Source organism: Meriones unguiculatus, chromosome 12 (genome assembly GCF_030254825.1).
Source record: "Meriones unguiculatus strain TT.TT164.6M chromosome 12, Bangor_MerUng_6.1, whole genome shotgun sequence".
NCBI classification, from domain to species: Eukaryota; Metazoa; Chordata; class Mammalia; order Rodentia; family Muridae; genus Meriones; species Meriones unguiculatus.
In genome coordinates, this window is record NC_083360.1 from 54,782,212 (window position 1) to 54,796,531 (window position 14,320).

At 34.8% G+C, this 14,320-nt stretch overlaps 1 protein-coding gene across 39 annotated transcripts in view; it reads right to left on the reverse strand.

Annotated features, from left to right (window-relative positions):
• Positions 1 to 14,320, reverse strand: part of Ptprd (protein tyrosine phosphatase receptor type D) — a 2,581,289-nt gene that overhangs the window by 125,014 nt on the left and 2,441,955 nt on the right. For all 39 annotated transcript variants that reach the window (XM_060365770.1, XM_060365741.1, XM_060365771.1 and 36 more), the window contains one exon: positions 6,760 to 6,872. In XM_060365770.1, coding sequence (XP_060221753.1) covers positions 6,760 to 6,872 — 113 coding nt within the window. The remainder of the gene's footprint in view (positions 1 to 6,759; positions 6,873 to 14,320) is intronic.

Below are 14,320 nucleotides of genomic sequence, written 5' to 3' on the forward strand. Positions count from 1 at the left end.
CAAAGTGAATAAAGTGTAATTAATAAAAAATTTTTAAAAAAGAATAAAAGTAAAAAAAGAATGAAAAAATTACTTTCTAGCTACATATGTTGTCTATGAAACAGAAACAACATTGAGACTTGGGTTCCATCCCAAAAATATATCAGTTTATATATACAAATATTTAAAAGAAAGTTAGGGGTTCTGACTCAGTGGCAGAACAGTTGCTTAGCATTCAGGAATATCTAGGTTCAATACCTAGTTTTAAAACAAACAAACAAACAAACACACACATACACAGAAAGTTCTTGTCTGTTATACAAACACACTAAATAGAAAAATTGAATTTTAAAATATTTTGGTTCCTAGTGTTTTATATAATGAATACTCAACTCACACTTGCTTTATTTACTTTCATAATTGTTAAATCCTTATATTAATTTCCTGTAGAAATTCTGTAAGTTTGCTAAGTATAGCTTTTGTGACCAGTATTAGTGAGGACACATGATTTTTGCTGTCACTGAACATGTGTCCTTACAATGTCTCAACCATATGCTAGGGTTTGCTTGACAACTATTTACGATAAAAGCAATAAAAAGATGTGGTAGGTATGAACCAAGGGTAAGATCATGTTTCTCAAATCAATGACCTTGTTATGAGTGTATCTGACATAGCAACCATTAAGAGAACTTCATTTCCTTGAAGATACTACTTTAAAGTGAGATAATAAAAATACTATGTTCATAAATGTATTTTGTAACTAATAATAAGTAAGATATAAAGAAAATATATATCTTATATCTTATATATATCTTATATATCATGCTATATAAGATATAATCACTTCTAGGGAGAAACGACAACAATCTGAGTCAATTATGTTAGTAATACAATTAATAAAATATTCTTCAGGAATGTTTCTCAGATACGCATTGGATGATAGACTTAAATTTCATCTTATTTTTTGTAGAATTTCTCAGAATGAGAGATTTGAAGAAAAACTATGTTCCTTTATATCCAAAATTTGCCATTTTGATTCCATGAGTCAGAGTTTTACTTAAATAAAATACCAGGAATAAATGATCTCTTGTTAGTTAGTGTGCATATATTTACTTAGAATGCAGCATGAAGATAATAAAAATGTACATATAAATGTGGGTTTTATCAGCATTGATGCAATCACTAACACCAGTGGATGAGGGAAGCTATAGCAAAAACACTCAAAATCAGTTTGGCTACTGTACAGGCAGACTGCTGCTGACATCACAATCCCTGAAACATTAACTTTTTATGAGAGTTGATGTTTGTTTTTCACAGGCCATCCATCACCTACAGGCCATGTTTTCTTTCTGGCAAAACATAGTAAAGTCAGCCCTATCCTGAATGGAGGCCTTGAGAGCTACCATCTCTGCTTTACAGTTCTGTGGCTTTCCTGAGAGTCTTTTTGATCTGTTGAGCAACTTTGTAAGGGGAGGGAAGAGCAGGGCCAGCAGAAAGAACCAGTGATGGTGGTGGCTGGTAGCATGTCCCATACTCTTCGTTGCCCATCCTTTACTTCTCTTTGTACTAGACACAACACATTCTTCTCTAAAACAGTGAACTCGGTTTGGTTTGCTGCGAAGATGCACAAATATGAACACAATCTTTTTATGTTTTCTTATACATTACTATCTTTTCACAATGTCCTATATCTTACTCACTTTTCCTCTTTTCTACCGACCCTGGACTAGAGAGGAAAAGACATCAGCCAACAAATTTTAAAACATTTTTAAAAATCTGCAACTTCTAATCATCATCATAACGATAAATGCCTCAGCTGTCACATTTCCTCGCATCTGACATGCAGAGATTGTGACAATGGTGTGAAAAGATCTGCAAGACAAGAATGGCAGATTCCATGAACAGGGAAGGGCTTAACACATGTTGAAATCTGCAAAATAGAATGAAATCAACACTGTGAGTTGCCAAAAAGAAGGTCAAAAAATAATATTCTAACTTGGAAAAGGCCCCCATTGACATCACAAAGTTGGAACCTAATTAATAATGACTTTAAACAACTTTGAATAAAATCATAGCATTTCACTTTTTAAAATGTCTTAGTTTTAAAAAGTCTTAGTTTTAAAATGAAACCTTTCTGTGTAAAAGATTTATTTCTTAAACACTAAGAATCTCTTGAAAATAAAAAAGCAGAAAAAAAGTGTATATGGTCACTTCTCTACACACCTACTGCATATTTTCATTTAGAGGACTTCACACAAACTGAAGTTCAGAAAGGCATGTGTAGAATCTTCGGAGGCAGACTGACATGTAAGAGCAGAGTGGTGATCAAAACTCTTTTCTTTTTATTTTATATATGATAAAAAGAAGAATTGATAGTTATGAGATAAAGTGTATTATTCGAAAATGCCTTTGTTTGACTGTTTCCAAATTCAAAATTATCAAAAAGTCTAGACAGATAGAAAATTTAAATGATAACAGTGAATAGTCTAGGCAAAACCTACATCCAATGCCAGCAAGGATGATTTTTAACATTCTGAAATTCCCCCCTTAGAAATATGTTTTGCTTTTATAACTATAAACAATGTATACTGAGAAGGTATACAAAAGAATTTCAAAAGAGAACTATTTCTTTGCAGTGCAGGCTAACAGAGTTCACTTTTGCCTGATTCACAGCCTACCTGCCAACCATCCCTAATTCACACAGCACTTCCTCTAGTAAAAGGCACGTGAGGCTTAATAAACATTCCCATTTTTATTAACTAATCTATTTATATTGTGTGTATGTGTCTCTGGGTAGGTTCCCTCCTATGAGTTCTGGGGATGGAACTTGGGTTGTCTACTTTGGAAGGAAAAGCATTTAACTGTCGAGCTGCCTTAGTGGTCCTAAGGTTGTAAAAGCTTCTTTTACAATAGAATCATTTTCCCTTTTCCACAAAACTTTAAGATTTGTTAAAATTGTCTAGGGGTTAATAATTTTAATATACTCCTGCCAACCTACTCTGCTAAGGGGAGTATACTAACATACCTAAACTGCCAATCCCATAATAATGCTGCCTATCTCAGCACACCAATAACTGAGGAGCCATTAATGTAATCTGTAATTATCTGAAAGCATTAGGTAGCTGAGGTTCTCCCAAATGTGTCTAAATACTGCACTGTGAACTTTAGCTAAGACATAAATACATAGCTGTGGAAGATATTAACAATAAGAAGAGCCTGCACCCAGTTTAACATCAAAATTTTACAAGTATGCTAACACAAAATTCTGCCATAGCTGAATTCTTAATTGCCTGTGATCAAAATTTGTCTGTGATACTGTTAAACTGTCAGAATAGTGTCAAGTGACAATTGAAACATCTGCCAAATTTGAAAAAAAAAAAAAACAACAACAACAAAAAAACTTAACTGTAGCTTTCTAACTTAAAATGCAACTTGTATTTCATTTACAAAAAAAAATTAAAGGAAATTTAGAATGGAATCAGAGGACTTAACGATATATCTTCCTCTATTCTGCACAGCTGATGGAGTGTTACATGTAGTGTTGGCTTGCTACTTTATCATTCCTAACAACCTGTCACATGTGGCATCACCTGCTCTCTTGGGGATGTTCTGGGGTAGGTCTTTGGTATATAAATCACAGTTTTCTTATTTCACTGAATGTCATATTTTTAGGAATGAAGGCATAGGTTATTAATTTTCTACTTATGCATGCCATTAATAAATATCCTCAACTGTTAATGTTGTTTGGGAGTAAGTATTTACAGATTAATAGGTGTGATACACATAAAACATATTGCACATAATGAAATATAAAAAATTTAAAATAAAAAATATGTAGAATCATAGCACCAACAAAATCTAACTAAGGATCACTTTTGTTTGTTACCTGATAAAATCATTGATTCTTGAAAAAGAGGAGAGAAAAGAGTGTAGATGGTTACTCTGTTATCAGCCCCACCTTCTGCTCTTACACTCTATTATGTTTCTAAGGCAACTGGATACACTGGTAGAAATTCATATCGGTTGAAGCAAGTGTCCATATCTCTACATATTTAACATTAACAGTTCAGTCTACTTCATTTGTAAATGTCCAGTTGTTAGGACAGCAGCCCATTTTATACAGCCTGGGAGGAAAAGAGGTTATTTCAGAAACAAATCAAGCTTAACTGAATTGTTTCTTCATGCTAAAGCAAAGGACAGGTCTTCTTGCACGAGGAGCTTTGTTGGGTAGGGCAGAGCAGTCTTTTTTTCTGTCCTCTTCCTTTTCTACATTTCACTCCTTCCTCTTTATAACATTTTTCCACTTCATACAACTGTCCATTTAGTACTAAGGGGGACTCTAGTTAAATGATACCTAATATCATTTAAGTGTATACCATATATACACTTAAGTCTCTATTTATTAATTCAGTAAATTCTTCTGTGATATAGCAATGATACTTCAACTGCAACCCATGACAATTTGAATTTAGCACACTTTTTCTGTAAGTGGATACAACAGTTCCACATGCATTAAGAAAATACTTTCGGGGCTGGAGAGATGGCTCAGAGACTAGGAGCACTGGCTGCTCTTCCAGAGGTCCTGAGTTCAACTCCCAGCAACCACATGGTGGCTCACAGCCATCTATAATGAGATCTGGTGCCCTCTTTTTGTGTGCAGGCAGAACACTATAAATAATAAAGAAATAAATCTTAAAAAAAAAAGAAAAGAAAATACTTTCTTAAGAGAAGTTTTAGAGCTGGACATGGAAGCACAGGCTTTAATCTCAGCACTCAGGGAGGCAGAGGTGGGCAGATCACTGTGAGTTCAAGGCCAGCCTGGTCTACAAAGTGAGTCCAGGACAGTAAAAGCTACACAGAGAAACCCTGTCTCAAAAAAAAAAAAAAAATTGTGTTTGCTACATTTGTAAAAAGCATCCACAGAAGTGAAATGTACTTGAAGATGGGGTCTTTGCTCTGTTATTTTCTTTCTCATCATCACCTGTACCTGTTGTCAAGTCATCCTTGACAAACGGCTCCCTGTCATGCTTTGTTCTTCTGAAGGAATGATGTTGGGCAATGGGAGTAGAGCGATGTCACTCACATGCACTTCTCTTGTTGACATTTGCCCACTTATTAAATAGTGCATTGTGATTCCATGTCTGTTAGAAGGCCAATCTTGCTTTCAGCACAGATCACATTTCACACAGAAACAGTGCACAGCAGCATCAGAGAGAAATCCCTTTCCTCAGTGGATTACTGGAAATAAGGAATGTGATGTAAGGAAGAATTTGGCCTACAGTGTTGTGGCTTTGCGGTTCCTCTTGGGATTGAGTTGGGTACAGAGAAAATAAATGAATTGCTGGATCCATCACTAAGAAATGTATTCTGGATATATCCTGATGTAGTCGGTATACTTCATTTTAAAATGAAGCGATGAAAAAGTTACTATACTTACTTGCTCCCCTCCCCCTTTTTATTAGATTGCCTTGAAAGAACACCGTGAGGGAGGCTCAACATGGGGCACAGAGGGGACTACAGTGACCCTGGAAATCAACTCAAATCCACTTACCCATCATGGACAAGTTCAGTCTACATTCATGAGTCATATAAAAAGTGTATACAGGAGACTTGATTTTATTCTTATGAAGGCATATGGTTGCCTTCAAAAAGGCAAATTTAAAGAAGCATAACCCCATTTAAATCAAAATTTTAAACAACTCAACATTTATGATGATTGTATAGCCACCTTGAAAATGTGAAATAGCTCTTTCATTTGAAGAGTTAGTATTTACTGTGTTCATCTATATGCAAAAAAAAATGATGAAAATAAGTCATGCATTCTCACATTTCATTGGGAATGTACAGTTTAATACCTACAGTCTATCACACTGGGAGTTAGAGCATTCAGGCATTAATTAGAAACAAAAGACATTTGCCAGAAGTGTGGGATATATTGCTAAAACCAAATTTTAATCCCAAAGGCTTTTTAATCAATGTTTTGACTTATTCACTATGGGAAGGTGTTACAATAGAACTGCTCCATGTGATGTTTTTTAGGTCTCTCTACTATTTGATATTTGGCATTTGCTTGACATAAACAGTTTGGTCAGAAGAAAGCAGAGTAGAACTAGTCTTGAAGTAATATTACTGTAAAACTATCCCCTATCAGAATAGTATTTTTTTCTCTGTTGAAGCACTTAATATTCTTTAGTTTAAGAAAAAAATGTATACTTTTTCTATCTCAACTCATTCAAATGTCTCTAGTATGAAACCTAAATTGGTCAGTGAAATTTAGTATAATTAAATTTTTAAACGACATGAAATTGTTCATTCATTCATCCATCCTTTCTCCTTTCTATTTATCTCCCTTGTCTTTCTTTTCTTCCTTGCTTCTCTTCCTACATTCTTCTTTCATAGTACCATAAACAAAGAGAGCAAAGTATGAAATAGAGATCTCTATGAGAACAATTTCCATATTCATCTATTTACTCACGCATTTACTTTATAAAATGAGAAACCAGATTGGAATCACAGAACATAAATAAATTGTGTCATTCCCATTAAAATGACAGATACTTTTCTAAAGACTAGGACAAATCATACATCTTTCTTTTCAGCATCCCACTTCTGATTTCACAAAGTACATAAATTTCTCTCTGTTGGACACATAAGTAAGCTTCAACAATAGAAAAGCAAAGGACTACGATGGACAAAGTGGTTCAAAACTAAGTGACACATCATTTCTCAGGACAATACCAACTGGACTATGGCACTGTGACAGATGCTGTGGCCACTTACCTGGAGTTTGAAAGTTAAGGCGCCTCAACTCGACTGGATCTGTTGGGTGGTGTGAAGGGACCTCCTTACTGTTTGGTAAGCTGCTCTTTCTGGACTCCGACTCTGCCCTCTTCCTATGGGGGGAAATTAAGATTTAAGACCTAAGACAAGTAAAATAAACAAAGAACTGACCAACAAACTAGACCTTATTTCATTCTTTCCTCAAAGTTTTAGTTTCAGTGTTCTTGGACAGCTTTATGGTTAAAAAGCTTTGTGACCTTGTTCAAGTGCTCTTCTGTTAGCCTACAGGGGTTCCTCAGATGCACAAATTCTGTCAATGTGGATGATCTCAAATTCCTCTTCAGTTATGGGAATAAATACTTAATTCAGGTTGTTTGTCTTTGGGTTTGCAAGTGGCACCGTTAAGATGCTTTCAGACTCTTGCTCAGAAATCCTCATGTATATTAGTATTGAATAAAATTGTATGCCTCTAGTAGACAATAGTAAAACTGCCTGACCTCAAAGTGAACAATTCAATCTACTCTCCGTACTTTCTCCTTTAAAGAATATATAACTGGTGGCTACAAAATGCAGATCTATTGAGGATAAGGGCAGTAAATGCATCTCTAAAATATTGTTATCCTAATGCCTAAAAGGAGAGTTGAGACTACAAAAGACAAATGTCTCCTGTCTTTCTGAAATTGAAAGGAAGAATGATAGTTGTAGATAGGTACTGTGGTGTTATGTAACAATTTTGAATATTTTCTTAATGTTAGTCAATCACAGAAAGATAAGAATTAATTTATTTCATATAACTGCCAACTCCCCTAATCACTACTCAAAACCCCTCAACAGTTTTTTTCTATAAATATTATTCTTCACATAATTCACCTTTTTCTGTTTCAGTGCTGACTTACTTAGATATACTTTTTTAAACTGCCATAATGGAATTTAAACAAATTTTCAAGTCAGAAATGTTGTTTTTTTTTAATAAATTTATCCATTTTCTTCCAAATCCAAATAACTTCTTTAAGAGAGTTACATGAAAACCCCAAGTAGCAAATGGAAGCATTTTTCAGATTGCCCTTTTCCAAACATTGATTTTAGCAGTCTCTATGTTATAGTCAATGTTATAGCATCTCATTCTTGCTCAAAGCAAATGCACTCTTATTTTGGGAAAGGTGTTCTTCAATGTGTTTAGGTATTCCTGTATCCTTTCGTATGACTGTGGTAAAGATGACCAGCAAGCATTGCTCCTGGAATATCCAGGTTAGTCAGAAAACCCTTGCTTTCATCTTTGCTGATGTATTCAAAATAACAACAATCAGGGGATGAAGGAAAGACTGAGACAAAGAGGATGTCTACTTGCCTTTCTCAAGTGCAACGCACTGGTGAACTATTCTTGATGCAATGAATTTTTTTGGATGTCGCCTATTAGGCACCCTGCTCTCTAAGTACCTTGGAATATCCTATCTTGGGACTTCATTTTCCTACCTAAATATGTCAGGGAGAGCCTTAGGATAGAAGGTACTGCCAAGCCAATTTACATTGTCAATCTGAAGAGAGCGGTAATTCTGAACTGTGCCCAAGGTTCTGGCACCTCAAGTTATATGGAATAAAAAAATGAAAATGAAGAGAATTGGTGAAAGATAAAGGAGAGTAATGAAAAAAAAAAAGACAAGGGCTTATAAACCATGTGAGAAGAATGACTTGATAATCAATTTCAGAGTAGCAAATGCAATGGGTCTCAGACTCATAATATCGACATACTCATTTTATCATTGAAGATGCAGAATTTCAATAGCTTAATGAATGTCAAAGACTTCAGCTAACCAGTCAGTCTCAGAGGAAGCCTACAGCTGGTCTTTTCATGTCACACAACAGGGCTTTCCCCAGGCTTGGGTCTTTATGGGTAAGTAGCCACATGTATACTTCTCTATTGATGTGTCAGACCCAATGATGAAAACCTGCATTTTTTTTCCTTTCCAAAGTGATTCTACTGCTATTCATTCAAGGGTGTAGAAAGCAGAATTAGAAATATCTACGCAAAAAAAAATTGCTTCACTCTTGAGAGAACCGTTGAGCAGCTTCCTTATCTTCTTTTTCCCAGAGGACAGGCTGAGTGACACTGGCTATGCTGAGGGAATATTTTCTAAGGAAATTCAGCCTGTTTGGTTTTTTTTTTGTTTTGTTTTTGTTTTGTTTTGTTGTTTTGTTTTGAAGTGGGAAAGTTGGAAATGATACCATTTGTTAGGATAGAAGCCTTAGAAAGATCATAGTAAGGGATTAAAATTACTTATAAATTGTCCGTTCTATGTAATTACAGTTCATGAAGGATTGAAAGAGGCTTCTGGACATGTAATAGTTAATTTCTCTTTTACTTTGTCTGCTCAAATGAGATCCCCCAAGATCAAAGACTCTTATAGCTTTGTTTTGCTGAAAACAAAAGGTATGATTGTGGCTGCCTATAATGATACTACTGGTAGACACTTATTTATTAGAATTGGAGCTTTTCAAACACACAAAGCATGTTTAAGAAAGAGTTAGAAGAAACAGTATTGGTTATCATCAGGAACCATTATAAGTAGTTCAATTTTATTTAAGATTTACTATCCTAAATTATGAAGAGGATGGAATAGCCTACACCAGGCCTAGAATGAATGTGGGGCTTAGCATTTTGTGAATAAATGTTCCAAGGTCCCATTATTTCATTTTCAATTAGAAAACTACATAGATCAATGGCCAGAAACATTAGAGTTTTCCTATTAAGGATATCAAATTCTACTTCCAGATTATTTCTTAAAATGACAAATATCTACCATATAAAGAAATTGTGCAGGTAAAGGAAAACTAAAGATGTCATGACATTCCACAATGATAAAAACATAATGCTATTTTCATTTCCCTTTTACATGGCCATTAAGGTAGGATTTCAGAGAAAACCGAGTTTGTTTGGAAGATTGTATTCATTGTCGGGAAGGAGGTTTTGAATGTAACACCTTTTATGAAAGCTCTACACTTAATATTTAAAGAAAGTAGCAATATTTAACAGAAAGACTTTACTGTTTCAGTGTCTCTAATTATGTTCTCAAGTATATCAGGCTGTGTATCAGCTATAGAAAGTTTTCTTAGTTCTTTCACTGATGAAAAAGAAGATGGTGTCTTAAGTTTTAGTCAGACTCTCTAATGTGAGTACAATGAGGAAGAAGTATACTCAGTAAAATGCCTGCATGGTTAACAATAAAACCAGGGAATGAGAAGTAGGTTAAAAGTGCTGTGTGTTTTGGCTTAAACAAAGTTATCTGTACTTTTCTGGTGTAATAATGGATATTATTACACAAAGACCCTTTCCTGAAGGTTTTAACATTCCTGTCACTGTGTTTCAGTGTGGCCATCAGGCAATGTAGGGTGATTTTAGAGACAGCAAAGAATAATTATCAAACTTAAGTGAATACAAAAAACAGCTATGAGGACTCTTTAAAACACAGGCTGAAGTGTCAATGCCATGGACTGTAGACTTAGTCTTCTCAGGTGAGAAATAAGAATTTATATTTCTAAAAACTCCTCAAGGAATAATGATTACAGCAGTGCTGGCACAGGCACTACACACAGAAGGTCACTGAGGACAGTGCTAGCAGGACAGCAGATGACCTCAAAGATCCCTTTTTTAGTTGAATTTTAGCATGTGTATGTATATAAGTTAAAAAATAGACATCAGTCTGGAAGCATCATCAAGTATATTTTAGCCATTATACTGTTGTGCTAATCAGGGCTGGGTGACATGAGGACAATTTTGTATTTTTCATGAGGGTTCACTAAGGGGTACAAACAAACAAACAAAACAAAAGGTCTACAGGACAATTCACATTTCCAACCTGCAGACACATTAACATACACAAATACTCAATTTACCCCTGAACATAAAACCCAGAGACTGGCTTCATGGCTTTCTAAATTAGGTTGTAAGACAATACATTGTTTCCTTCTCATAAAGTCAAAATATTTCCCTCATCATCATTTTAATATCCACATTATCACCTGTGTGTAGGCTCTGTCCAGCTTCCACTTGCTAGGTGGGATGTTTGAGGCTGCCCCACCCCCTCACCTCAACAACAATTCAAGACTACCTGTATCTTAGCTTTCCCTACTGAGTATGGAAGGGGTTTAGTCTCTATTCCTCACCTGTCAGGTTTACTGCTCCATTTAATGCAGCACAAAATAAAGAAAGAAAGAAAAGAAAAAAATTAAAAAAGGAAAAAAGAAAGGCTTAATGTTAGTTGGCCAATGGTAACAAGAGTAACCATGACAACCAAGTTTTGAAAAGTAGTGCTCACAAGCAGAGACACCTAAGTCATACATATTAGTAAACAATAGTGCATCAAAATGTTCACAGGCCTCTAATCATGAGAAAATGGAGGCCACGAGACTACATCACTGAATAAAGAATGCATGGGTTTCAATGGTGCATTCACTTTTACATATAAAAAATGCTGCTAAAATCAGTACAGAAAGTGTATGATGGCGAAGATATTAAATTTTTAAGATCTAACTCAGGAAAACAACTAATATTTTTAATGAAAATACAACAGAATTTCAGAAATATACTCTTTAGCTAAGAAGTATGTAATTTCTTTGATGATATGAAATTCTGCAAACAGCGTTGAACTGAGGAAAGTTTTGAACTCTGAAACATTACACCACAATGAAATACAGTAGCAGAATAATTTTCTCAACACTTGAAAAGTAAGGCAATCATAAATCATTTTTATAATAAAAAGATGAATCACATTTTAAGTCTTTGAAAACATACTACTTGTGATTATAAATCCAATGTACATGACCCTTCTGTATAGCTCAGCTAAGTCCCAGGAATGTTTTATTACTAGCCATTGAAAAGATGGCCATTTCCTTATGAGGTGCTTCTTTTTATAAATACATCCACCAGCTACTTATAGGTGCTTCCACCTGTGGTGATACGATGACTATTGAAACATGCTCTTTTTCAGAGACTATAGCCTTCTCCTGAAAGAATTAATTTGAAAAAATATTCACTTGGAGGCAATAGGTAAAGTGTTGGTATTGTAGACACAGGTACTAGAGACAAGGCAGTCCACTGAGCAAAGAAAGAAAAACAAATGTCACATTTATCTGTATAAACACACAGTGAAGGATGACAGTGACAGCACACTTAGTTAGCTTAGTTCTTTGTTCTGAAATGGAAAGTGGTTTATCTAGTACCCTGAATAAAGCAAGCAAGCAAGCAAGCAAGCAAGCAAACAACCTGACCTTTCTCACTAACTTTTCATTAATGGGTATCAGAGACTGAGGTGTAGGAAACCTCCTCTTGGTGGAAGAGAAAGGCTGCTTGAGACTTTACATGAAAAGATGGAGAGTTAACTAACAGAACACTTCTCCTAAAGGAATGCCTGATTCAGCCTTTACATGCATTTATATCTCTTTAAATATCTACTTTTGAATGCCTGTAAATCAGGTAAATTTAGGTCATAAAAGATATAAAAGATGAAACTGATAATAAGTAATAAAATAAACAGCTGGAGGAAAGTAAATTTAATATTATTGGACATGTCACGTATTTATATTATTGGTCACGTATTCAATGTACCTCTGTTCTGGTTGCTCGGGAGTCAATAAGAAATAAGAGAGTCAAGATAATGGACAATTACAGATAGAGACACAACAGGTTCTGTCATCAATAACTAGAACTTCAAGGTCATAGAAAGTGGGTGTTTAGGATAGCCTGAATAGAGGGAGGAGAGGAAGGAGCTCAGTCATTAGATATGAGAAGATTGACCAAGATAGGAGGAGTGGCATGGAGTGAGGACTGGGACTCCAGGCAGGGGATACTGCTGTAGTACAGGAGGCAGAGTCAAGCAGCAATGACCCTGCACTGGGTAGGGACCTAGATTTCTCCACAAAGTATAATGGCTGCGGTGATACACCTGGTGGAAATTTAGAAATACATGTATGTTGATGATAAAACAGAGGACTCTAGGAATAGCTGGAAAAGCTAAAATTAGTTGTTTTGTATCATCTACCTCATGATTTACACTCTTAAGTCATGGAAAATATGGACAGAAATTTCTCTCTTCCTGGCCTAAACTATTGTGTCCACAGATGTTATTACTATTTATAGTATGCCATGAATTTCTTTAGCCTCACATTTTGCACTTTCTTCCCCACACCATGGCATACAGAAAAATTCACTATCATTTTGAGATTTTTTCTCATATAATAAGGCTAATATTTTATTTAAAAATGTTTACTTTTTATATAAATAATCTCAGGCTGTATTAGAACTAAGTACTGAGTGTTACATATGAAGCTGAGCAGAATAGATGACTATTGAAAAATTAGTCCTCTGGTGAATTTTGTCAGTGGTGGCTGGAAAATGGGAAGCTGGGTTCCTATATCACAATTAGATACACACATATACATATAAAATAGAAAAAAAATATAGAGTGCTATTACCTCTTTATACTTTAAGATTATGGAATAGTATTATTAAGAAGCTCACTTGTCTAGTTTATTTATTTTCTTTGTAAATGATAAAGTTTGAGGTGTTGGCAAGGCGTTCTAGCTCTTCAGCCACAGAAGTTAACCTTGGCCACAGGGCTCTTGATTTATATTCCAGTGTTTTCCTAGGCCTTGTTAGTGTCTTATTTCTGAATTTATATTGTTGAATCATTAGATGAATGCATTATGAAAATCTTTACAAATAAATCAAAGGAAGAAATATTTGCAACACTATAAATCTACCAACTGTAGTTTAATATTCTTAACAGTAAGTATATACTTTAGGGCCCTTATACAGGCTTCAGTAATAGTTTTGTCATTGGCTATCAATGACATAAAAATTCACAGAATAAAATAAAAGTATAATGAACAGAGTGATAGAAATTCGTGTCCCTTTTCCACATCAAAATAATTATTAAGAAAAATGTCTAAAAATCTCAAGTTGCTGGGTGAAACACGCTTATTAATATGACAAGCCATCTATAACTACTGGCTGTTTCTCAAGCAATCATTTTGTGAGCAGGTGTATCTGGTAAAGGCAATTATCAAGTCAATGTGACCCATTTCTATTTTATGCCATTGATGTCTCTAAACATTATTTGTATACAGGAAGTAAAATATTAATATTTTCTTAATTATAGTTGTAGAAATAATGATATTTTCATTTTTTGTCACTGCAGCTGATCTATACATAACCTGAAAGAACCTAAAAGAGGGACTTAAATACATATTATATAATTAACTTTGCTCAGAATCTAAGCTATAAAAGACACCATTCATTGAATACAGATTTCCTCTTCAACTGCCTCATGATAATCAAGATCAACATTGTTGGTTCTACTTAAATTTCAAGTCAGGAACGTTTTTAGTGCTGAAGCAAGCATTTCTATTTCAGAAATGTTCCATGGCCTTCAGATGGCTAGCTAAATATACTTAGCATTCGAGGATGTATGCATTTTCCAACAATCACATTAGAAGATGCTCACATGTGCACATGCGAATGTAACTCTTAACAGAGTCATGAAACCTTTAAATAAGATGCTTCCTC